Source organism: Macrotis lagotis, chromosome 2 (genome assembly GCF_037893015.1).
Source record: "Macrotis lagotis isolate mMagLag1 chromosome 2, bilby.v1.9.chrom.fasta, whole genome shotgun sequence".
NCBI lineage: Eukaryota > Metazoa > Chordata > Mammalia > Peramelemorphia > Peramelidae > Macrotis > Macrotis lagotis.
Window position 1 is genome coordinate 29043897 of NC_133659.1, and position 24213 is coordinate 29068109.

Consider the following 24213-nt stretch of genomic DNA (forward strand, 5'->3'; position numbering starts at 1 on the left):
CTACAGATTATAACACAGAATTTGTAATTCTAGAGAATGGACTTGATTAGCTGAGGATGGTCCCGGTAACTTAACATTAATTTTTTTTAACTGAATGGCTTATCAAAGACCTAGGTGGCCTGTTTAGTAGGTGACCCAACACTGAGAGGGATGACCATGTTGCTACATGACAGAATTAGAATTCCAAAAGATGTTTTCATATTGTATTACCTGGAACATTGTACTGAATCAAATAAGAATGAAACTTAAAATCTTATTAAAAAAACAAAAAAAACTTGCGTAGATGATCATCTGGGGTCTGTAGTGGACCACAAGCTACATATGAGTCTCAGGACTTAAGTGACTGCCCAGAAAGCCAAAGGAGCCTTGATTTTCATTAGGGGGCTTTGAGGAATGTCATGCTCATGGTCTGCTGCCCTCCATTATGGGCTCCATGATTTAGGAAAAACGTGCACTCAGTATTATTCAATTCAAGTACTTATGAGATACTTACTGTATAGGACTTATATATGATAAGAGCTATTAATAATAATAGTAAACATTGGCATCTAGAGAGTTGCTTTAAGGTTGACAAAGTAATTTACAAATATAATATCATTTTATTCTCACACCAACTCTAGGGAAATCTTAGTTTATCCCCACTTTTTAACAGATGAGTTAACTGAGGCAAGTGTCTGAGACAGAATTTGAACCCAGGTCTTCCTGGTTCCAGTTTCATCTCACCTTATGCAGCAGGAATTTGTTTTATCTTAAATGGAGTAGAGAATCACAGGAGATTTCTGAACAAGGGCGTGATGTGGGCAGAGTTTTGCATCAGAATATTTTGGCAACTTTTTGGAGAACCAGAGACACTTGAGCCCCTTTGGTGAGAGTCTGAACTCCAGTGGTGCAGATGTGTGAGAGAAAGCTGCTCATGGATATGGTGCCCTGGCCAGGTCTTGGCCATGTAGGCTCTTCTAAGGAGCAGGAGTGGCATGGCTGTGCCACTGAGTGCCCCTGAGGCTTCCCTGGGAAGTCAAGTCCTAGTGTGTCTGCCCTCTCTGCAGACACTTGTCAGGTGTTCGTTGACGCATGATGGAGGCCATCCACATTATTCTGAAAGCATTTTGACAAGTGTCTTCAGTTTCCAAAGGAAATCTCTGACACCAGAGAACTTGAAAATTGTTCTTATCTGATCTCTCAGGTGGCAGCGCTGTATGTTCTATGAATGAATCTAGGTTATAGATATCTGGGTACATCTGGTATCAGCCCCTTCCCCTGTAGAATAGAAGCTGCTTGAGGGCAGGTGCCATTTTCTCTTTTGTCTCAGTCTCCTTTCTGGCGCGGGGGGATACATTTAGGGAATGCTTAGTGACTTGAAAGAAGCATCAAATGTTTGCAAAAGAATACAGAGCATCACGGTAGATTTTTAAGGGGGCTTTTTGAGGATGCTGCAACAAACCCTCCTGGTGCCACAAAAGTCATTTATTCTAGACTGAGCCAGGACCAAAACTCAGGGCTCCTGCCTCTTGTCTGACTGCCCACATGGCATAATTGATGACTGATTAGCTAACTCATTGATTGATGGGAGAGGGAGAATGTTAATTGCAGAATGGTTTAAATCAATGATTTCATTCATTCATTCACTACATTCTGTCCCAAACTCTGGAACCCTTCTTTTTCCCCTCAAGTTTTCTGACAAAGGTAGAACAAAATCCCTCCTACCATGCTGTCAAAGACACAAACCCTATCTTGGCCAGGAGGACTAGAGAGGGCAGGGAAAGGAGATCATTTTGGGGGGAAGCACCTCCATCTGAGGTGACTGACAAGATGTTGGTATGGGGTGTCAGGATGACAGGAATCCTCCAACAGCTGACCTGGGCTTTCAGAGTTCCCCAACTTCTCATGTGATGACAGCCCAGCATTAGTCACCCAAGTGAATCCTTTCCCTTCCTCTGTGGACCCAGACCCTTGGACAGAGCTGCCTTGTATGGATTATTGTTGATTAACAAAGATATCAGTTGTTCACAGAATCAGTCCTGGAGCTGGCTGGTCCTCTGAGGCCAAGAAGAACTAGGGTGGACCATTTGCCCCAAGACCTCTTGATATGAGCCTCCGTGGCCTCCTGGCATCTTCTCTTCTCCAGCCTCATGGTCTGACCCTGGGTTCTTCATCAACTCAGAGATGAGCTCTGATCTCCCAGCCACTCCCCAAAGCCTCCCCATGGCCCTCCTAGTTCCCCTCAATGTATCTGCCCTCCTTAGATGGAGGCTCCTGGAGAACAGGGTGGTCTGAACGCTTGTACCCAGCAAGGAATGAGCAATGAATCAATGTTTGGTCTCCCTATCAACTGATCTGCCTCTCTCTCTCTCTCTCTCTCTCTCTCTCTCTCTCTCTCTCTCTCTCTCTCTCTCTCATTTCTCACAGTCTCCCTCTTTCCCTCTCTTTCCTTTTCTATCTCTTTCCTCTTCATCTTTCCTTAAAGTGCTTATTACCATCCTCACCCTAACATGCACAGAACTGAACACAAGTGATTCTCTAAAGGGAAACTACACCCCAGCTGTGCCCAGTTCAGGCCAGTTTGTATTGACCCTCCTGGGGGCTGCCCACCACCCTGTTGTCCTATATGGAGCTTGGAGTCCACTAAAACCTCTATATAACAACTGTTGCCTGACTATGCCTCCCTCAAATTATGTTTTAAACTGGAGTAAAAAAACAAAACAAACCAAAGCAGCCTTTCAGATTACTGTTATTAAGTGTGACCTTCTTTGGTCCAGGGCAATATTTTAGCCTGTTAGGATATTTTATATATCCTGCCACTATCAGTCAGCACAGAATCCCTTCCAGATTGTATGACCACAGCCCACATTGTTGTAGCAACAAAGTCCAACAATTCAGTCCAGGCACTTATTAGGCACCTACACTATATGAGGCCGTCCATGCTGGGCACTAAGGATAGAGAGACAACAAGGACCCATGCCTTCCTCAAGCGTTCACCTTCTACTGAGGTGGTGCAACATGAACATGGACCCAGATGAGTGCAGTGAGCCACCCAAATGGCTCAGGTTTATCCAGAGCAGAGAACTTGGGACCCCAGAATAGAGACATGGAAGATGTCCTCCTTGATTTGAGCTTTGTTGGAGGCTAAGAATCAAGGGAGGAAGGAAGGAAGGAAGGAAGGAAGGAAGGAAGGAAGGAAGGAAGGAAGGAAGGAAGGAAGGAAGGAAGGAAGGAAGGAAGGGAGGGAGGGAGGGAGGGAGGAAGGGAGGGAGGAGGCTAGGAAGGGAGGAAGGAAGAAGGGAGGAAGGGAAGGAAGGAGGGAGGGAGGAGGGGGCATTTATTCATCCCTCCTGAGGGCAAAGCCCTTGCTGAGGACTGTGGACAGAAGCAGAAAGGCAGGGAGGACACTTCCTGCTTCCAAAGAGCTCTCATATCAATAGGAGTGGATAACAAAAGTAGCCAGTTTTAACTTCAAGTCAGTTGGAAAGATCTGTGGTCTTTAGGGTACAAGGAACAGAGCTTTATCTGCAGCATGGAGGAAGGCCAGGCTGGAGATGGTACTAAAATGTCAGACTGAAGAGTTCATACCTGGTCCTAGAGACAATAAGGAGCAATGGAAGTTCCTTAACCAGTGAGGTGACCTGATCAGACTTGTGCTTTAGGATGGATAAGAAGGTAGAGTCTGGAGTCAGGTAGACCAATGAGGATGACCATCTAGGTCAGGAATGTCAGGGCCCAAGTGGTGGTGGAGAGAATTGCCATGAGATACCATGGAGAGAAAGTCCCTAAGACTTGGCATCTGGGCAGAAAGAGAACAATTGGGAAAGGGGTAAATTTAGGGGGAAACATTTGTTCGATTTTTGGGTATGGTTGAATGGCTGTGGGTAATCTATGTGTAGATATCCAGTAGACAGATGGAGGTGTGGGAATGTCTGAGGTTGGACTGGATGTCTGTTTGCACTGAGATGATTGAACCCATGAGAGCTAGAGATGAAACAGAATCAGAGAGAGAGAGAGAGAGAGAGAGAGAGAGAGAGAGAGAGAGAGAGAGAGAGAGAGAGAAATATGAGCTGGAGAGAGACAGAGAGAGTCACAGAGAAAGAGACAGAGAGAGACACAGACAGAAACAGAGACAGAAAGAGTCAGGTAGAGAGAGAAAGTATAAAAAGAAACAGGAAGAAGATAGTGTCTTAAGGGGGCACCCACACGTCAAGGGTGGGAGATGGAAGATGATTCAACAAAGCCAATTGAGAAGGAACCATGAGTCAGAGAGGAAAGCCAGCAAAGAACATTGTCAGGAAAACTGAGGAAAAAAACCAGGAGGAGAAGGTGGTCCAGGATGTCACAAGCTGTAGAGAGGTCATGAAAGTAGTTTGGGAAGAGATTATCTGATGTGGCAGGTATAAAATCATTGATGACTTCAGAGAGGGCATAATTATTTGACTGACAGGGTCAGAAGGCAGACTGTGAGTAGCTGATAAGGGAATAACAAGTAAAGAAATAAAAATAATTGAGGAAATGGCCTAGTACAGTCTTCAAGGGTTCCTACACAATGTTATTTTCCATTTCAATCAATCAGTTATAGCATCATAGGACCAGAATTGGAAGGTCATCTTACAATGAGGTCATCTGGTTCAACATCCTTGTTTTTACAGCTGAGATCACTGAAGTCTGGCCCAGTAGAGGAATTGTCCAAAGTCACCTAGGGAGCCCATGGCAGCACAGAGGTTTGGACTCTTAGTCGGGTACCTTTCCTGCTATTCCAGACTTCTTCCCATCAACCAGTTATCAGGTATCTGCCATGTTCCAGGCTCTTCTGAGGTCCTCTTCTTGCTTAGGAGCCTCCATCAGTGATAAAGGGTGAAGCCCATCCATGCTCTGGGACCTTATCCATGCTGAGGGAAGTCCCCCAACATGCTACATGCCTTTTTGCCCTGCTTGTCCTTGATATCATGGACATCCCAGTGGAGCCCCCTGCTATCTGCCTGTTGCCTCATGCTCTTACCATACGACTGGCCCATCATTTCTTCCTGTCCTACAATGCACTGATTATGGCGCCAATTCCTGCCCTTTGCCCTTGCCTTTGGTTCTCTGTTGCAGCCTGGTCATACCACCATGTGTCTTGCTGGTGCCTTCAGTGTTAAGCTCCTCTTTGGTTCTTCAGAGTCAATGATGTTGCTGGTCTCATTGCCATACAGAGATACCAGTAAAGAATCTGCATCAGAAAAGTTGGCTCTTGGCTTCATGGAAAACTTGGGATCAGGAAAAAAGTGCTCTCCAACTTAGTGAGAGCTAGCCATTGCCCCTTCCTCCTTTGCAGTTCTGCGCAGGTCATTGTCCATCCCTGATTTATTCCTGTATGAAGATACTATGGAATAATCTCCATAGTGTGGATGAAAGATGCTTGCCTAAGGGGTGGCTAGGTGGCATAGTGGATAAAGCACCGGCCCTGGAGTCAGGAGTACCTGGGTTCAAATCCGGTCTCAGACACTTAATAATGACCTAGCTGTGTGGCCTTGGGCAAGCCACTTAACTCCGTTTGCCTTGCAAAAACCTAAAAAAAAGATGCTTGCCTTTAGGGTGGTGTTCTATTCTACTAAGTCAAGTACTTTTATTTTTTGACTTAACATGAAGGAATCCTGTATCCTCTACAACTGTCAATCATTTGGGAAATGATCAAGATAACTCCATTATCAAAAATTATTGAGAAAGCCCATTTGCTCCCTGCTAATGGCCTCATCTAGGATACCTGCAGTTCACATGTAGATGACTCTCCTGAGAGTGTATGGAGATGGGAAAGGAGGCAGACCTGTCACTTGTTGTCAGGATTCGCCTAGAACCCTGGGGGACCATAGTCACCTTACTCTGAGACCCCACTGGGTTAGCAGTGTGGCCAGCCATGACTAGAAAATTTTGATCCCATATGGCTGTTTTCCCCCACCTTTGTTCTTTCTAATATTTTGTGTGTGATGACTCCACTGTCCTTAGCAAAGAAGGAAACTTCTTTCTATTTTTCTCCTTTTTAAATTTCTCTTACCATTTTTATCCTTGAATGCCCTTGGGATGACTTTGCTCAGGTGAATCTTTTTGCCAACCTTTATTTATAATGTCTTTCCCTTCACTGCCTCTCTTTGCTTATGAGATGATCTACTCATAATCATTCAGCATCCTTCTTTATATTCTTTTAAAGACAAATTTCCATTCTAACCCAGAGTCACCTTGGAAGCCATCTTTATCTGTTTGCTGACTAAGGTGCTTTCCAGACTATCTTTGTCTCCTTGTTGCAGTTAATTTGCATTCATTTAACTTCTGGATGAAATTTTAAGGAGTCCATGACAATGTTATTTCTAATTTCCCTTTCCTAGTTTCAATAGCTCGTTTAAATGATTAGGGTTTAAATCTTCTTAATCGTATGTTTTTTTCTTATTATTATTACTACTATTATTATTGCTCTCATCATATATTACTATTGTATTATTACTGGGTCTTTTTTCTCATTACTATTTACTTTTTATTTATTATAAATTCCAAAAATGTTTCATCACCAAGTGTCCAGACCAACAGGGATGTGTTTCTTTATGGTGGGCAAGGCTGATCCTTGGAAGACAGAATCATTCTGTGGTCTTTCCAGCCTCGGACAACAGGTCGGTGTCTGTCCCAGGGCATAACTTTCCAAGAACCCAGAGTTACCTCCAGGTGACAGGAGAGGATAGAGTTTGCACCACAATGAGACAATGAAAGCAGAACTACAGAGGTAAAAATTGAAACAGTTCATACCTTCTATCAGGCCATGTACATATGAAGGCATATATATATGATAGATATATGCAGAATAAAATCAAAATTGCTATAATAATCTGTACAAAATGTGATCTTTACATCTTGAAAATATTTATTTTAGTAGGAATTCTTTGATTTTAGCTCTTGGTATGGTCAGATTTATTATCACCCTAATTACCTAATAATCTTATTGAGTTCTTGTGATAATTTTTTTTAAAAAGAAGTCTGTGTTACCATCTTGTTTAAAGTACCATTGGCATTTCTAAAAGGAAATGAAAGAAATTTCTATAATTAGAGTCCAGCTTTTAGATAAATATGCTACAGTTTGGGAGGGAAGTCTACCAGGGAAGTTCATGTAAAAGATGGGACATGAAACTCATGGGTTTTGCTGGAATTGGGATTCTGTGACTGAAGGGAAGAGGGAGAACATTCCAGAAATGGGGGGGGGGGACAGCTAGTGCAAAGACCTGGGAGACAGAGATGGAGCCCTGAATGAATGCAAACTAATTGCAACAAGGAGACAAGGATAGCCCAGAAAGCACCTTAGTCAGAAAACAGAGAAGTGACTCTTTGTTAGAATGGAAATTTGTCTTTAAAAGGTCACAATGTTTGTCCTTCATTTTCAAAGATGATCACAGCATCAAGGAGGCGATTTCATGACAAGCACATGACTTGGATTTGAGTGTGTGGGGGGGCTGTGTTAAGTCCCCACCCTCACTTTCTTCTCCAGAGACAAAATAAATATGCTGAATGATTATGAGCAGACTATCTTATATCAGTAAACTCCACAGGCCTGTTGGGTAGAACCTCGAACAGTGAAAGGAGCATCAAGTCCACTGAGGTTGCAAAGACCACCTGGGCCACATGTGAAGAGACACTTTTTTTTTAATTTAAAAAGTATTTTATTTTTGAATTCAGGTCTTCCTGATTCTTTTTTTGACTGTTATTTTATTTTTTCAGTTGCATGTGAAAGTAATTTTCAACATTCATCCTTTTGCAAACTTTTGTGTTCCACATTTTTCCTTCTCCCTCCCTTCCCTCCCCCCTTCCCATGACAGAGAGCAATCTGATATAGGTTATGCATCTACAATCTTGTCTGATATATTTCCATATTAGTCATATTGTCAAAGAAGAATCAGAATTAAAGAGGAAAAAGCCATGAGAAAAAGAAGAAACCATAAACAAGTTTTAAAAAGCAAAAATAGTATGTTTTGGTCTGCAGTCAGACTCTATAGTTTTTATTCTGGATGTGGATGGCATTTTCTATCATGTCTTTTTTTTTTGGAGGTCTTCAGTGCTTTTCCTTCTGCTACTTTTTTAAACAAAGAAATCTTTTTTTTTATTTTGCATTTTCTCCCCTAATCTCTCTTCCCTCCCCCCACCCCCACAGAAGGCATTCTGTTAGTCTTTACATTGTTTCCATGGTATGCATTGATCTCAGTTCAATGTGTTGAGAGAGAAATCATATCCTTAAGGAAAAAATAAAATATAAGAGATAGAAAAATTACATAATAAGGTAACTTTTTAAAAATTAAAGGTCTTTGGTATTTGTTTAAACACCACAATTCTTTCTTTGGATACAAATGGCATTCTCCATCACAGATACCCTAAAATTGTCCCTGATTGTTGCACTGATGGAATGAGCAAGTCCATCAAGGTTGATCATCACTCCCATTTTGCTGTTAGGACTCTGCTCATCTCACTCAACATCAGTTGATGCAAATCGTCCCAGGCTTCCCTGAATTCCCATACCTTCTGGTTTCTAATAGAACAATAGTGTTCCATGACATACATATACCACAATTTGTTCAGACATTCCCCAATTGATGGAATTGATGGACATTCACTCAATTTCCAAATCTTTGCCACCACAGACAGGGATGCTATGAATATTTTTGTACAAGTGATGTTTTTACCATTTTTCATGATTTCTTCAGGGTATAGACCGAGTAGTGGTATTGCTGGATCAAGGGGTATGCACTTTTTTTGTTGCCCTTTGTGTATAATTCCAGATTGCTCTCCAGAAAGATTGAATCAGTTCACAGTTCCACCAACAATGTATTAGTGTCCCAGATTTCTCACATCCCTTCCAACATTGATCATTGTCCTTTCTGGTCATATTGGCCAGTCTGGGAGGTATGAGATGGTACCTCAGAGATAGTTTAATTTATATTTCTCTAATCAGTAATTATTTAGAGCAATATTTCATATGCCTATGGATCGCTTTGATTTCCTTGTCTGTAAATTGCTCCTGCATATCCTCTGACCATATGTCAACTGGGGAGTGGCTTGGTTTTTTTTTTATAAATTTGACTCAGTTTTCTATATATTTTAGAAATGAGTCCTTTGTCAGAAATACTAGTTGTAAAAATTGTTTCCCAACTTACTACATTTCTTTTGATCTTGGTTATAGTGGTTTTGTTTGTATCACAAGTCTATTAGAATTATCCTTGAATACTGAATTGCCAAGAGGAGCTAAGTCCATCATAGTTGGTCATCTCACAGTGTTATTGTTAATGTGTACAATGTTCTCCTGATTCTGCTGTCTTCACTCAGCATCACTTCATGCAAGTCTTTCCAGGCTTTTCTCAAGTCCACCCACTTATGGATTCTTTTTTTAGAGGGGAGGGGTTTGCAAGGGCAATGGGATGAAGTGATTTGCCCAAGGTCACACACATTAAGTGTCTGAGGCTGAATTTGAACTTAGGTCCTCCTGATTCCAGGACTGGTGCTCTATCCACTGGGCCACCTAGCCGCCCCTCACTTGTGAATTCTTACAGAAAATCACTTTTATATATACCATAATTTGCTCAGTCATTCCCAATTGATAGGCATTCCCTCATTTTCTAATTCTTTGCCACTACAAAAAATGCTTGTTATAAGTATTTTTTTATATGTCAGTCTTTCCCCCATTTTTTCATGATCTCTTTGGGATACAGAAGTTGAGGTTTTGCTGGATCAAGAGGTAGGCACAATTTTATTGTCCTTTGGGCAGTTCCAAATTGCTCTCCAGAATGGTTGGATCAGTTGACAACTCCATCAACAGTGTGTTAAGTGTTCCAGTTTTCCCACAACCTCTCTGGCATTGATCATTTTCCTTTTTTGTCATTTTAACCAATCTGATAAGTGTGAGGTGGAACCTCAGAGTTGTTTTAATTTGCATTTCCCTAATCAATAATTTTTTCAGATGCCTATAGATAGCTTTGATTTCATCAAATACTGTCTGTTCATATCCTTTGACTATTTATCAAATGAAATGAATGACTTGTATTCTTATAAATTTGACTCAGTTCTCTTTATAGTTTAAGAATGAAGTCTTTATCAGAAACACTGACTGAAAAATTGTCTCCTAGCTTTATGTACTCCCTCTAATCTTAGTTGTGTTGGTTTTATTTGTGCAAAACCTTTTTAATATAATGTGATCAAAATTATTTATTTTGTATTTTATAATCTTCTCTATCTCTTAGTTTGGTCATAAACTCTTAAATATCATTTTTGAGGATGACCTTGGAATTCTAGTTGTGTAACACCTGGATTGTGTACTTACCATCTCTGTTGCCAACTTGCCAGGCAACCTTGTCCAAGTTCCCTCATCTCTTGAAATATGGCCCCCTACTCAGTAAACTCCCAGGTTCCTTTCCACCTCAGGGATCTGTATAAAAAGCTGTTTAAGTTTTTTATCAGAGACCTGGGTAAAGAAAGAGCTAACAGGCCCACCAGATATGTAGATGGCACTAAGCTGTCAGGAGTGCCAAGTCAGTGCAGGACAGTCAGGATCCCAAAGGTTCTTGGTAGGCTGGAGTCTTGGACTGAGCCGGTGAAATTCAGTGGTGTAAATGTAAACCTTCACATTTGACTTTCAAGTATCAGCTTCACAAGTACAAACTGGGGGAGGAATGGTTAGGCAGTAGTGAGCCTGAAAAAAATCTAGGGTTTTGGGGTGACTCCAGCTCAGTATGAGTCAGCAGTGTGCTGGGGCAGCCAAGAAGACTAATGAGGACTTGGGCTGCTTGAAGAGATACTTTGCATCCAGAAATAAGGCGGTGAAATAACCTGCTGTCTTGGGCCTGGTTGGGCCACTTCCAGATCCATGTGTCACAGTTTGGGAAGGGCACTGCAAATCGGGAGGGCATCTTGAGAAGATCACCAGGCTGGGAAGGGGCCTTGCTTTCAGTACACATGAACATCCTTTGGAAGAATGGGGCATGTTTAAACACTGGTCTTCCCCCAAAATTTGAAGGGTTGTCTTGAGGGAGAGGCTTAGACATTATTTTTTCCTGTTTGGCCCCAAAGTGCAATATAGGGAGCACTAGGTGAAAGCTGCAAAGACTTCACAATGGACTGCCTCCCAAAGTAGTGAGCTCCCTGGAGACCTTCTGGCAGAGGTTAGGGTACCCTGGGACAAGGGACTTGCCAAAGGGACCCTTATTCAGAGGAAGAATGGACTGATGCCTCTGACAGCCTTTTAGCCCTGAGGGTCAGTGATTCCCCCCTTCATGACCCTGCTGGACACTGGCAAGTTTCACCACCCACTGCCACAGCTGCTCCATCTTCAGTTTTGAACCAAAGTCCAGAGGGTTTGTTGAAGATAGAAATTTCCCCTTTGCACTCATCCAAGCTGAAGACAGCTGCCATGGAAGAGCAAGGGGGTGTTGGCATAATTATTTAAATAATTTGATGGACTGAGCCAAGAGCAGCTGGTGATTGAAACACATAAGTGACTTTTGCCAAGGTGCCCCAAACAGCATCTTGCTCTAATGTGTCCTTTAATCTTTGAATTTGGGGGAATGAGGGAAAAGATATGTTTTCTTCTGAGCAGAAAAAGTGTTCATTTGAATCTGTGTTCCAGTTTTTGTTATAAGCTCCGACATTCTACAAGCACAGTGGATAAAACTCTGGTCTTGAAGAGAAGAAGACCTGAATTCAAATTCAGCCACAAATGCTTAGTAGCCATGTTACCCTTGGCAAGTGATTTAATCACTCTCAGTCTTAGTTTCCTCATCTCTAAAATGGAGATAATAATGGCCCTTCCTCACAAGGTTATTGGGCGTAGCAAATGAGGATATTATTGGCAAAATGCTTGATGAACAGTAGAAATGCATCTGTTATTATTTTTATTTTTATAATGGACATTCATCCTCTTGATGGTCAGACATATTGGAAAGGCTTTCTTGTTTAGCTCCCTCTGATCTGAATTTTGGTTTTCAGTAGATACGCTTATATTCTTATGCTTTTTCCTGATTATTTTTCCAAACAGAAATGGATGTTGTACTTTGTCAGAAGCTTTTTCTGTATTTTTTTCATATAATCATATGACTTTTGTGGTTCTTGTTATTAAAATGACTATTGTTTAGTTTCCCTGACATTCCCTATCCTCTGTTCTAAGGACCCTCTGAGCTCTACCATTCCATATTCCATGGTCTAAGGACCCTCCTGAGACTCAGAAATGGAAGTTCAGAATCTCAGAACTGATCAGGACTTCAGAGTCACTTGGCCCAACCAGAACTTGAGGGCATAGTTTCTCTGCTATGTCTCCATCAAGTCTTCACCAAGCCTGTTTGCAGGCTTTCAGGGAGGGGGCATTCCACTTTCAGGGAGGGGGATTCCACCACTTCCCCAGGCAGCCCCCTCCACTTTTGGACAGTTCAGCTTCTTAACTGAGGTAAGTTGTGGCTTCTTGGAAGGACAATCTTCCAGCTTCTTAGGGAGATTGTCCTTCAATGAAGCCTCAGCTTACCTCTTTGGGCCCAGTGTCAAAGACCTGCAGGTTTAATAAGCAGACCCTCTATTTCATTATCATTGAATGCCACCTATACACATGAATGAAAAAAAGTAATATATATGTGCCTTACATATCTGTGTGGATATCAGACACATGATTTATTCGATTCCCCATGGGTTTGCTGTTTATGATTTATACTGAGGCAAGCTGTATGTTTTGTTAGAGCTAAACAATGAAGCTAAAGAGAGTATTTGGTGTGTTTGAATTTGTGGGCCCCATGTGGGCATCTGCTGTCAAGATCCTGTCCACCTCAGACATTCCCTGTTCTCTATTCTCAAGGCCCTCCTGCTTCTGACTTTTCCTGCTGTATGCTATAAAGGGCCTCCCTCTCTGGCACTCTGTGTTCTCTTTTCCCAAGCTCCCATCAGTCCAACCCTCTGGACCTTGCTCCCCCTCCAGGCTCGACCTTCTAAAGCCTTGCTTTGCCTTCACAAGCTGTGGCTCTGTTTTCCTCTGGTTGCTCCATGAATAGTTTTCTGAGCCCAGGCATTCAGTCTCATTTTCCTCACTGCTCAGCCTGAACGAGGGTTTGATGTTCTCATATTTCTTTCTTTGTTCTTTTTAGGCAACGACTGCCACCGAAAAATGTCTACTATTACCGCTGCCCAGACCATCGCAAGAACTACGTGATGTCCTTTGCTTTCTGCTTTGACCGGGAAGATGACATTTATCAGTTTGCATACTGCTATCCATACACATACACACGCTTCCAGCACTATCTCGACAGCCTGGAGAAAAGAAACATGGACTACTTCTTTAGGGAGCAGCTGGGACTGAGTGTGGTAAGTCCCACGTATCTTCTATTAACTTAATTAGGGAGGCAGGGCAGCCGGACTATAAGAGCAGGAAGACAGCAGTTGTTGCCAACATCCTTGAGGAGACCTCAAGCCTCTCTTCCTTCCCTGAGGTGTCCTATAGATTGCAAAGAGAAGCAGAGAGACTGTGAACTTTTGTGTGGATGATTGTTCTAGAATCTATCCTACTGCGGTTACAACAGTGGGAGAGAGAGAGAGAGAGAGAGAGAGAGAGAGAGAAACCAAGTGATATTCTGATTTATGTAAGTACTGTGGTTTGGAGTTTGGGATGGGGGGATGAGGTTGGTGAGATCTTGTTCCTTTGGTAGCTTTTTTTAATGTGATCAAAATCCCTTGTGCTAGGTACACCTGGGAAATAATTTGTCCATCAGACTGTTCTTTGTACTTTCTGAGGTCTTAGGTACAAAGAACACTTAAGGGTTGGGCAATGATAATTGAGTATCAAGGTCTGTGATAGCTGGGTCCCTGGCAACAGAATCTGTGCTCTTAATTATTCTCCCTGGTAGGCCTGTGGGACCCCGATATTGAAAGCACAGGCTCAATTGTGGATGTCAGTCTTGCAATTCCCATCCTTTGTTGTCTCAACCCCCAAATGAGGAACCTAAATAGCCATGTTGTTAAGTGCTAATGATGGGGTGGGAAGTAGCCTATTATGATAGTGTGGACAACTGTTGGTTATCTCTGTCTAATAAATAACATTCTCCAGACCATACATGGTAGTTTTCTCATCCTGTTGATTCTCCCTCCCAGAAGGAGGCAGGATTTAGAGCTATGTCTTCAGTTTCTGGCCAGATAAGTCTGCTTCTCATCCATGACTGTTGTCCCTGGCCCATGAACCTAGCTGCTCATGTCATCCTTCCTGCACCACTGAACACTGATCCTGCTGGTCCACCCCCCTTTCTCTGGGACACAGAGGAAGTAGTCTATCTTCTTTGGATCAATGATGGATACCCACTCTGGAACTAGAGGAAGACATACATGTGTGTTCACACATGAGGGAGAAGCAGAGAAAAAAAGATAGAAGCAGGCCTATGAGAGCTGTCTCAAGGGCAGAGTGCCATTAATATCTGAGAGATAGCCACACAGACAGAGACACAGAGACAAAAATAGAAATAGAGACAGAGATAGAGAACATGAGATAAGGGCAGGGCCTATGGGAGCTCCCATAAGGGTAGAGGGTCATTAACACATCCATATAGCCCCATGCCCTGTACTCCCAGAGGCACTGCTTGGGGTCAATAGCTCCTACATATACCTGGTGATGACCAGAATCTCTGATTTGTTCAGGGTCATCTCACTGCTTTTAGGGAAGTTGGTCCAAAGTCAGGCTCCAGCAGGTCCACAAAAGGCTCATTTATTCACTTGGCCCTTTCTGTTCTAATGCCTCTAGAGGGCAGGGCTGCCTCTGAGACCCTCTTATCTTCTTATTCCATCATGAATCACCTTTTTAAGGCCACTTCCCTGATCATAATTCTTTTATTAATGAAAGAAATTAGAATATTTATTGCTTAAATTATGACTATAATAAGCCTACTGATATTTTTATTATGCTTCAAGGTTTGTCAACCACTTTACAAGCATCAACTTCTTTGCTTCTCACAACAATTTAAACATGTGTTTGCTTTCCAGATATTTCCAATGTCTTTGAAACTTCTGTTCTTTGACCCACATATTATAGTTCCCATATTAATGAACTGAATTTATTGACTTTTTGACTATAAATTACTTGTAATCCAGACAATGTTTCTATTTTTACCCCTATAAAAGTAGCATGGTGGTCACCCTGGGTTCTTGAAAGTTCTGTTACTGGATTTTTAAAAATTTGGTCATAGAAATTCTTGAAATCCAATGACTAAAATGTAGAGGAATTGTAGTCTTGCATTAGCAAGGGTAGTGCCTATATAAATAAATTCATCGATCTTGGAAGCATTGAGCTATGTTCATTTTAGACTCAACAAAAGACCATGATGAACTCATTTTTGAAACTTGCTATTTATGCATAAGCAGAACTCATTTTCTAGTGTATCCATTCGGAAATATAAAAGCAATTTTCTTCCTAAGGTGATCATGTTTCATCAGTGGATGCCCATTTTCTAGAGGTTAAATGGAGATGCCTTGGCCTAGTGTTTAAGCCTCTCAAGTGTTTGGCGCTCCTCTCCTTTCCAGTCCTATTTCTTGCTCGCCCCTCTGTCACAACATGGATATTCTACTGAATTTAGTCATCCATCTTCTGCCTGAATGCATCTTTTCTTCCACTCTCTAAACCTTTTGGAGGTGTTCCCTCCCAATGGCTGCCATTTTCCCAGCTCATGGTCCCACAAGAAACCCACAGGAATCCTTCCCTGAAGTCCATTCCACCCCCCATGCTTCTGAGATTCCAATCTGAATGAGGATGAATGAGGGATTAGAATGTCTGGGGACTGAGTCCTTGGATGGTAAAATGGCCCAGAGCTATGTGGGGCCAGGGTGAGCCCAAACACTGACCTTCCTGGAGGGCTAGCCTCCCATTCCACAGTCCTGCAAAGCATCCTTTTCGGGATGAACAATCCTTTCTTCCAAAGGAGCCTGACTAGGCTATAATTAGTTAATCCCCCTTCTAATTTAGAGGCACAATAATTACTAGATGAGAGGGTAAACACACAAACAGCCAGCTTGGGGTGGGGTGGGAAGGAGGCGGATATGCAGGGGCTGGAACCAGACAGCTCCTCCATGCCAGCTGTGTAAATGAAGAAACACATGCGCATCATTCTCCCAGTCAGAAGCCAGGAGGCAGGCCCTCTGGGTACATCCCCCCCCCCATACCCAGGGTCTTTGATAGTCTGGTCATTGCCTTCCTTTCCAACTTTGCTTTCCATTTCTCCCTTCCATGCCCTCAAAATCCAACAACCTGAACATAAGCTGCTCCCTCTTCTTATCCTGGCATTTCCATCTGGCCTACGTTGGTCCAGGCCGCCTTTTCCACTGCTCTTCTCACTCTCTTAGATCCTTGTTTTTCTGGGGGGCTCAACTCTTACAGAAATCCTCCTCCATGAATCTTTGTCCCTGATTCCTACTGTCTTCCCCATTTAGAAGGGATTCTTGCTTCCTGGAATCTCTCACACTTCTTGGATTTACCTCTTTTTCTAAGGACACATCACACATTCTGACATGTTCATTATGTTATAATTATCTAACAATGAAAACCTATTGGGCCCAGAGGGCTGGGGTACCATGCTTTCTCCCTTTTTTCTCTGAATCCATGCACAGGGAAGCCAGGATCAGTCCTGGGGGAGACTAACATACTCAGTGAAGGGTCAGGATCTTTTTCTTATGCTTTTGTATCCCACCACAACACACCAGGGAAGACTTACTTATAGTATAGGTTCAGCTCAATCCTTGTTTCTTCCCAAAGCTGGGAATAGAAAGGCATTCCTTATACTTACTGTACAGTAAGAATGGGACGGCTATTTATTTCCTTTTATTAAAAACTTTATTGTGTTTTGTTTATACATTATGAACTGTCTAACCTGATATTCTTTAAGATGGAATTAATATTTCTTGAGCAATATATTTCTGATCAGAAGTTTGTCTCTGAACCTTTAACCAAGGGTTATAAAATTCAGTCTGCTGTGGAAGGCCCATCTCCTCCATGTTGACTACACTTGTGTCAGTACTATCTGGTTATCTCAGTGTTAGTACCTTGATCAACAAATTTTGAGATGGGACATGCTGGATGAGCAGAAAGTCCTATTGTTGTGTGTCGACATTTACTCTTCAGCCTAAGTGGAATTCTTGTCAATAGGAATTTTCAGTAAATATCATAAGATTTGAGAGAATTGTATTTGTAAAACCATGTCATCAGTGTGAAATCTCATTGATTGACACCTAAAGTTTTACTGCTCTTTTTCTAAATTGTATAAAAATCCCCCAAAATGTTGGGTCAAAGTTGGCATTTGTAAGGATGCCATCCACCCATGGGTTTTGGTAAGAGCTTAGAGAATTAAGCTTCATTTATGAAACTAACTTTGCTGTTTTGTTTTAGCCAAAGGGAAATAATGGTTAATAGAACATTTACTCTTATATGAAGGTGAAACAGGGAAAGTACATGTAACATTTCACAGCTGTAGCACCCTCCTCCAACTTCTTTATTTTTTTTAAATTAACTGAAATCTACTTTCTCTCCCCCTTCTTCATTTAGGGAAAAAAGAAAGAAAAACAAATTTCTTTTTTTTCTATTTTTTTAGAAAGAGTTTATTTATTTTGAGTTTTACAATTTTCCTCCCATTCTTGCTTCCTCCCCCGACCACAGAAGGCAGTCTGTTGGTCTTTACATTATTTCCATGGTCTACATTGATCTAAGTTGAATGTGATGAGAGAGAAATCATATCCTTAAGGAAGTAGGAAATAGAAAATAAAGTATGAGATAGCAAAATTACATAATAAGATAATGGCTTTTTTTCCTAAATTGAAGGTAATAGTCTTTGGTCTTTGTTCAAACTCCACAGTTCTTTCTCTGGATACAGATGGTATTCTCCATCGCAGATACCCCAAAATTGTCCCTGTTGCACTGATGGAATGAGGAAGTCCGTTAAGGTTGATCATCACCCCCATGTTGCTGTTAGAATGTACAGTGTTTTTCTGGTTCTGCTCATCTCACTCAGCATCAGTTCATGCAAATCCTTCCAGGCTTCCCTGAATTCCCATCCCTCCTGGTTTCTAATAGAACAATAGTGTTCCATGGCATGTGTATACCACAGTTTATTAAGCCATTCCTCAATTGAAGGACATTCACTTAATTTCCAATTCTTTTCCACCACAAGCAAGGCTGCTATGAATATTTTTGTACAAGTGATGTTTTTACCCTTTTTTCATAATCACTTCATGGTACAGACCCAATAGTGGTAATGTTGGATCAAAGGGTATGCACATTTTTGTTGCCCTTTGGGTTGGATGAGTTCACAGCTGCATCAACAATGTATTAGTGTCCCAGATTTCCCACATCCCTTCCCACATTGATCATTGTCCTTTCTGGTCATAATGTCCATTCTGAGAGATGTGAGGTGGTATCTCAGAGATGTTTTAATTTGTATTTCTCTAATAAATAATGATTTGGAGCAATTTTTCATATGACTATGGATTGCTTTGATTTCCTCAGCTGTGAATTGCCTTTGCGTATCCTTTGACCATTTATCAATTGGGGAATGGCTTGTGAAAAAACAAATTTCTTAAAACAAATATGCATCATCAAGCAAAACAAATTCCCTTAATGATTGCATACAAATGCACATGTGTGTCTCATTCTATCCCTAAATCTATCACTTCTCTGTCCCATTTCATCATCAGTCCTCTGAGATCATGAATACTCATTGGATTGATCATAGTTCTTAAAGCTTTCAAAGTTGTTTATTTTCACAATATGGTTGTTTTTCTGTAAATTATTCTATTTTATCTCATTTCATTTTTTATCAGTTTAGAAAGATTCTTAAAATGGTTCATTTTTGCAATATTGGTGTTAGAGTATAAATTGGTTCTCTGATTCTTCTCACTTGACTCTTTTGTCAGTTCATATAGGTCTTTCCCTATCTCTTTGAAATAATTCCACATTTCTTTCCAGAATTATTTTAACCATTGACAGCTCCATCAACAATACATCGATGTGCATGTTATCCTATAGCCGCTCCAACCTTTATCATTTTCCTTTTTTGTAAAATGAGGATAATAATAGGTACCTACTTCCCCAGGGTTCTGGGGAAGATCAATTGAGCTCCAATTTGTAAAGTGCTAAACCAGGCCCATGCTTGGCAAGTGGTAGGTGCCTGGAGCAGAGTAGGTTGCATGTTTCCTTCCCTCCTAAGCTATACCCCATGTAGGAACAGGACCCATTGAGGGTGGGAGAGGGGATGAGCAGGGCAAAGGGAGACTCCATGAGTCTTGTTCTATGAAGGAAAGGGAAGAGGCTGAGTCCACCTGGGGTTTTCATCTTCAGTGGGCATTGGGGCCTTGCTTCTTCATCTCCCACACCCCTATTCAAGTTTGTTCAGACCTCTGGAAGGTATTCTCCAGTTAACTACTTACTTTTCATTTTGTTTGGGGAGGACCCAGGGGGCTCCGCTTCTCCTTTATTTAATGGGCAGGACCAACTCCTCATTATTTTCCATCATGGTGTTTGGTTGTGCCAAGAGCCAGATGTACAATGGTCACAGGATCTGAGTCTGAATCCTAGCTCTTTGACCTAGTTAGATAGAGTGAACCTGGAAAGCTCACCTTTGTGGGCCTGAGTTCCTTAATTGTAAACTGGGAAAAGGAATCCCTTCAACCTCTAACCTTCCAGTGTTGTTATGAAGATCAAACAAGACACGTGGTGCTTTTATTAAGGCTTTGTATGTATAAAGATGAAAGATGAAAAGCAGCTGAGATGGAGGACTGCTCCCTCCTGCTTCAGCCCTGGGCAGCTCTGAGCCCCTGGCTCCTCCCCTCCACACACCCAAGACATGCCAGAGCTGTCACCAAATGACTCAGTCTTTGCTTTCTCTGGACTCCCAAAGGACCCCCTGGACTTGGAAGCCTGTGGAGGATGGATTGCAAAGGTCACCACACTCATTTTACAAATGGGGAAATTGAGTCTCTGAGAGGAAAAGTGATTTGTCCAGAGTCACCAGGCTAGTGAGCCAGCAGATGGAGAGCTTGACCTAGGCTCTGAGATGAGATGCTTAGGCCAGCAGGCTTTTCTGTCTGGTGTCACTGCTATTACCTTTGAGAGGTTGGTATCACCTCCTTCTCACAGGAGCATCTTCCGGCGTGGTCAGAGAGACAAATCAAGGGTGGAGAGAAGTAGGGGGTTCTCAGAGTTCTCCCACTGGGCAGTAGTTGCTTTCCTGATAGAGAAGCAGCCCCCCAGAACTGGGGTCTCTTGATGAAGGCCAGAGTTCCAGACATACTGAGGGGCTATGAAGAGTGAGATTGGCAGGAGAAGGAGAAGGGAGGTCCTGGATTCAATCCTCTATCAATCTCTCAGTCCTCACCTGTCTGTCACTGTGCACTGAAAGCCAAGAGCATCTTGACTGGTCCTGGAACCACAGCAAGATGATAAGAAATAATGCTAGTACTCCCTTTTGGCTGAGTTTTAAATTGGGTCATTGTTGGAAGGTGCTCATCGGCTCACTCTGTCTGTAAGCTGAACCCCAGGAGCTATCTCTCCCAGCATCATGCAGCTTGGACCCCCTGCCTCTGCCCCCCTCCATGCTCTTGGCTTTGCTCTGAATCATTGGAACTGTTTGCCTTCTTCTCCCTAAGAAGGCCAAGATTAACTGGAGACACACATGTCCTCCATCCCCAGGAGATGGCTGGGCTTGAAGCAGACCCTCACCAGACAGGGACCCGGCTGGAGGAAGCCTGGAAGGCCCAGGGAGGGCAGATTTCACATTGACCGACAACATGAGCTGAGAAAGAGCTGGGTGACAGTGGAACTGATGGAGCAAGAGCTTCTGGCCACCCCACTTGTACAAGATCACTTGTGTGTTGGTTGATGGTTCACCCACCATCTTTGTGCACTCACAAAACTGCATCCAGGCCCGATTATGCTCAGGTCTCAGAATCCCTAAATCAGGAGATGTCAGAGATGGATGAAAACAGAGAAGAAAGAATGTTAGAAATCTTAGATGTCAGCCATGGAAGAGCCTTTAGTCATAGAGCAAGAAATATCACAAGTGGAAGGGACCTTAGAATGTGGGACATGGGATGTCAGTCATGGAAGAGCCCTTAGAACATGAAACATGGGATGCAGCCATGGAATGGTCTAAGGAACCTAACATTAAATGTCCTATTGGCAAGGACTTTAGGATATAGGAGAAAAATTGTTGAAACACAGAACATGGAATTTTGGAACAGAATGTTTGAGCTGGAATATGTGTATAAATCATTTACTGAGCCATCTTATTTTATAGAGAAGAAGACTGAGCCTACCTGGGGAGAAGAAAGAAGAGAACTTGCTCAGAATCTTCCAGTATCTGTTTCCCCTGCCCTGGGCTTCTGGGAACTAGCCTCGGTATCCTTCCAGTCCACCTTCTCCCATAAGCCCATGGTGAAGTGGTCTTCCTAGTATTCCAGGACCCCTTTTCCAGACCTCTGGCAGGGTGATAGTGTTTGTGCTGGGGGGAAGCAGGGCTTACAGAGTATGCCCCAAAGATGAGCATTTGCCAGCTCAGACCTTCAGCAGTGACAGAGGGAGAAGAGAAGGATGGAGCACTGAATCTGGATTAAGGAAACTGAAGACCACTCCTGCTGTGCCAGGCTCCCTGGATCACTGGGATAAGCCCCATCCTCTTTCTTTCTCTGACTGGGGAAGTTTGACCCAGGGATCCTTAAGGTTCCTTCCAGGACTGACGTGCTTTGAATCTGAGAGGGTTATCTGAACCTGTGAGAACTTAGCTGTTGAGGTGTAGTTCAATTCTATAATAATCTGTATCCTGGATGGGTTGAGATTTCTTCTCAGGCCCAGAACAAGAGGACCGCCCCCCAAAACTTCACGGTGACAATGGATTTGATAGTGGGAATCCTTTCCCCATCCCCTAGGAAGGTGGTCATGAATCACTGCCCTAAAAACAAAGCTACCACCCCACTTTATCCGAATTCTGCTGACTGCTCTTTGCTTAGCCAATTCTCAGATTTCAGTCTCATTTGGTGTCTTTGGCCTTTGCTTGGTCCTGTGAACTCACACAGACCCCCCCACCCACCCAAGAACTCGTCTCATGGACTCACAGAATGCTCCAACTGGACCTGTCCATTGACAACTCAGACAAGCTCCACTAACCTAATGATCTCCCAGGGTCAGCATGGGACAGAGGCTGAGGCTGCTGACTATTGTGCTGAAGGGATAAGCCACTAAATTTATCCCTTGGAGGAATTCCTCTTTGACTTCAACCAAAGGAGGTGATTTGGGAGCTAAGCCATGAAGGAAGGTGAAAATTCTGGGAAGATGATAAGGAAGAAGCATCTCCCAGGACTGGGGCCAGGTTGGGGGGGGGGGACTTGCTTGTGAGGACTCCCTGAAGTAGGAAATCCTATCTTAAGTTGCATAAATGAAGAGAACCCCAGTTCAGCTAGAATGTGTAGAGTGCAACTGGGTAGTAATGAATAGACAGGAGGTATCTGGGAGCCAGATTGGGGAGGAATTTAAAGCTCAGCTGAGGAGTGTATCTCTCACTGGAGGTGATAGGGAGCCCTTGGTGGTCTTTGAGCAGGAGAGTACTCAGGTTGGACTTGTGCCTATGGAAGACCTCTTTGGATACTGAGTAGAGGGAAGCTGCTGTGGCTGGAAGGCCAGTCAGGAGGCTGTTGGAGGCATCCAAGAGAGAGGAGATGAGGGGTTTCTAGAGCAGAGATGCAGGGTTGAATGTGAGAACTGCCCTTCTCTCATTGAATACAGAGGTAGACAGAGGGCTCAGGTAGGAGGACGAGAGCATGTTCTACAAGAGTAGAGCATTGGATTGGACACTAGAGATCCCAGGTTGAAGGGCTCACTCTCCAGCTCAGTTTCCTCCACCTCAGTTTCTTCACTGGTAAAGGGGGGGCTTAGGCTGCACTATCTCTAAGATAGTTCTGGTTCTGCTCAGCTCCCAGCTGAAGACTGGGTGAGGAGCTCAGGTACCATCCCACTGAGACTGAGCCAGAGACTCCCCTTTTCCCTTCCTCAGCTCTCCAGTCCACTCCTAATGAGGTCAAAGTTCTAGAATCCGCTCAGATTCATGCAGGTCCTAAGCAGCAAAGCATGATTTAAACTTGGATCCTCCAACCCAAAGCCAGGCTTGTCCCATGCCCCAAGCTGCTTCTCTGCCCTCCCAGGGGCTACTTCTGGACTTGCACTTAGCCATCTCTCCACCTTATCAGGACCCCTCCCTAGTCTACCTTCCTTCAATACCTCTAGACCCTGGCCCAACCCTGGGCCCCCAAGCTCAGGGAGACACTGTCTTTGTTTGGAATTCTTGATCTCGGGCATCTTTCCGTCAGCTACTCTTTGCAGCTTATTTACTGCAGTCTAGTTGAAAAGGGTGATTATTTCCTGAAAAAAGAACAGAGACATTTTCTTCTCCAGATTTTATGTTGTAGAAAATTCTGTTGCAGTTGTATTTTCAGCATTAAATTGGATTATAATAAGATATTAATATTCACTGCAACCATTTTATTTCAGCTTCTTTATTCTATTCAATAACATTCATGCATATTTAAAAGTTTCGGAACTTTGTCTAACTAGGTCGGCTTGATGTGCTGCTCCCAAGTTGCTATTCTTGCTGGAGATGCGAGCAGGGCCTTCCAGACCATGACTGCAATTTCCAGGGAGGCTGCGGGGAGGAAGGCTCAGACTGGAGGCCTGGCGCTATCAGGTGTCTTAGAACATAGAACATTCCCAGAATCCAGACTATCAGGGGCAAGAAGCCCCAGACAATGAAATGCCAAGTCTGGGAGGGGATGGTGGGAAAGCCAGAGGCCTTGGAAAAGAGACTTTCAGGGCCAGGTGGGCACCTAGGACCCAGACCAGGGAATCAGACAGGGCTGGAGAAGTTTTAGAACAAACTTTGTCCAAGCTGGGAATGCCCTCGAAGCACCAATGGTCAGAATAGGTGGCCAGTCACTCATTAAACTTGTACAAATCACAGAGTGATTGATGAGGGGCAGCACCTGAAAATGAGGGAAAAGCTCTTGGTAGGGGGGCTGGAGCTGAGCCTCCAAGAGGCAGAAGTGAAGGAGTTTAAATTTGGACCTTGGGTTCATCTAGTCTGAGTCCCAAGTTTTATTCTCCTTTCTTTTTTCTTTATTGTACATTTACAATTCTTGGTTCCTCTTACCCCACCCCTGCCCTCAGGGGGCAGCAACAACAAAATT

The 24213-nt window shown here is 43.0% G+C and overlaps 1 protein-coding gene across 1 annotated transcript in view; it reads left to right on the forward strand.

Moving 5' to 3' along the window:
• BEND5 (BEN domain containing 5) overlaps nt 1-24213 on the forward strand; it is a 674083-nt gene that overhangs the window by 504702 nt on the left and 145168 nt on the right. Inside the window, exon 5 of the mRNA XM_074221484.1 lies at nt 13107-13323. Coding sequence (XP_074077585.1) covers nt 13107-13323 — 217 coding nt within the window. The remainder of the gene's footprint in view (nt 1-13106; nt 13324-24213) is intronic.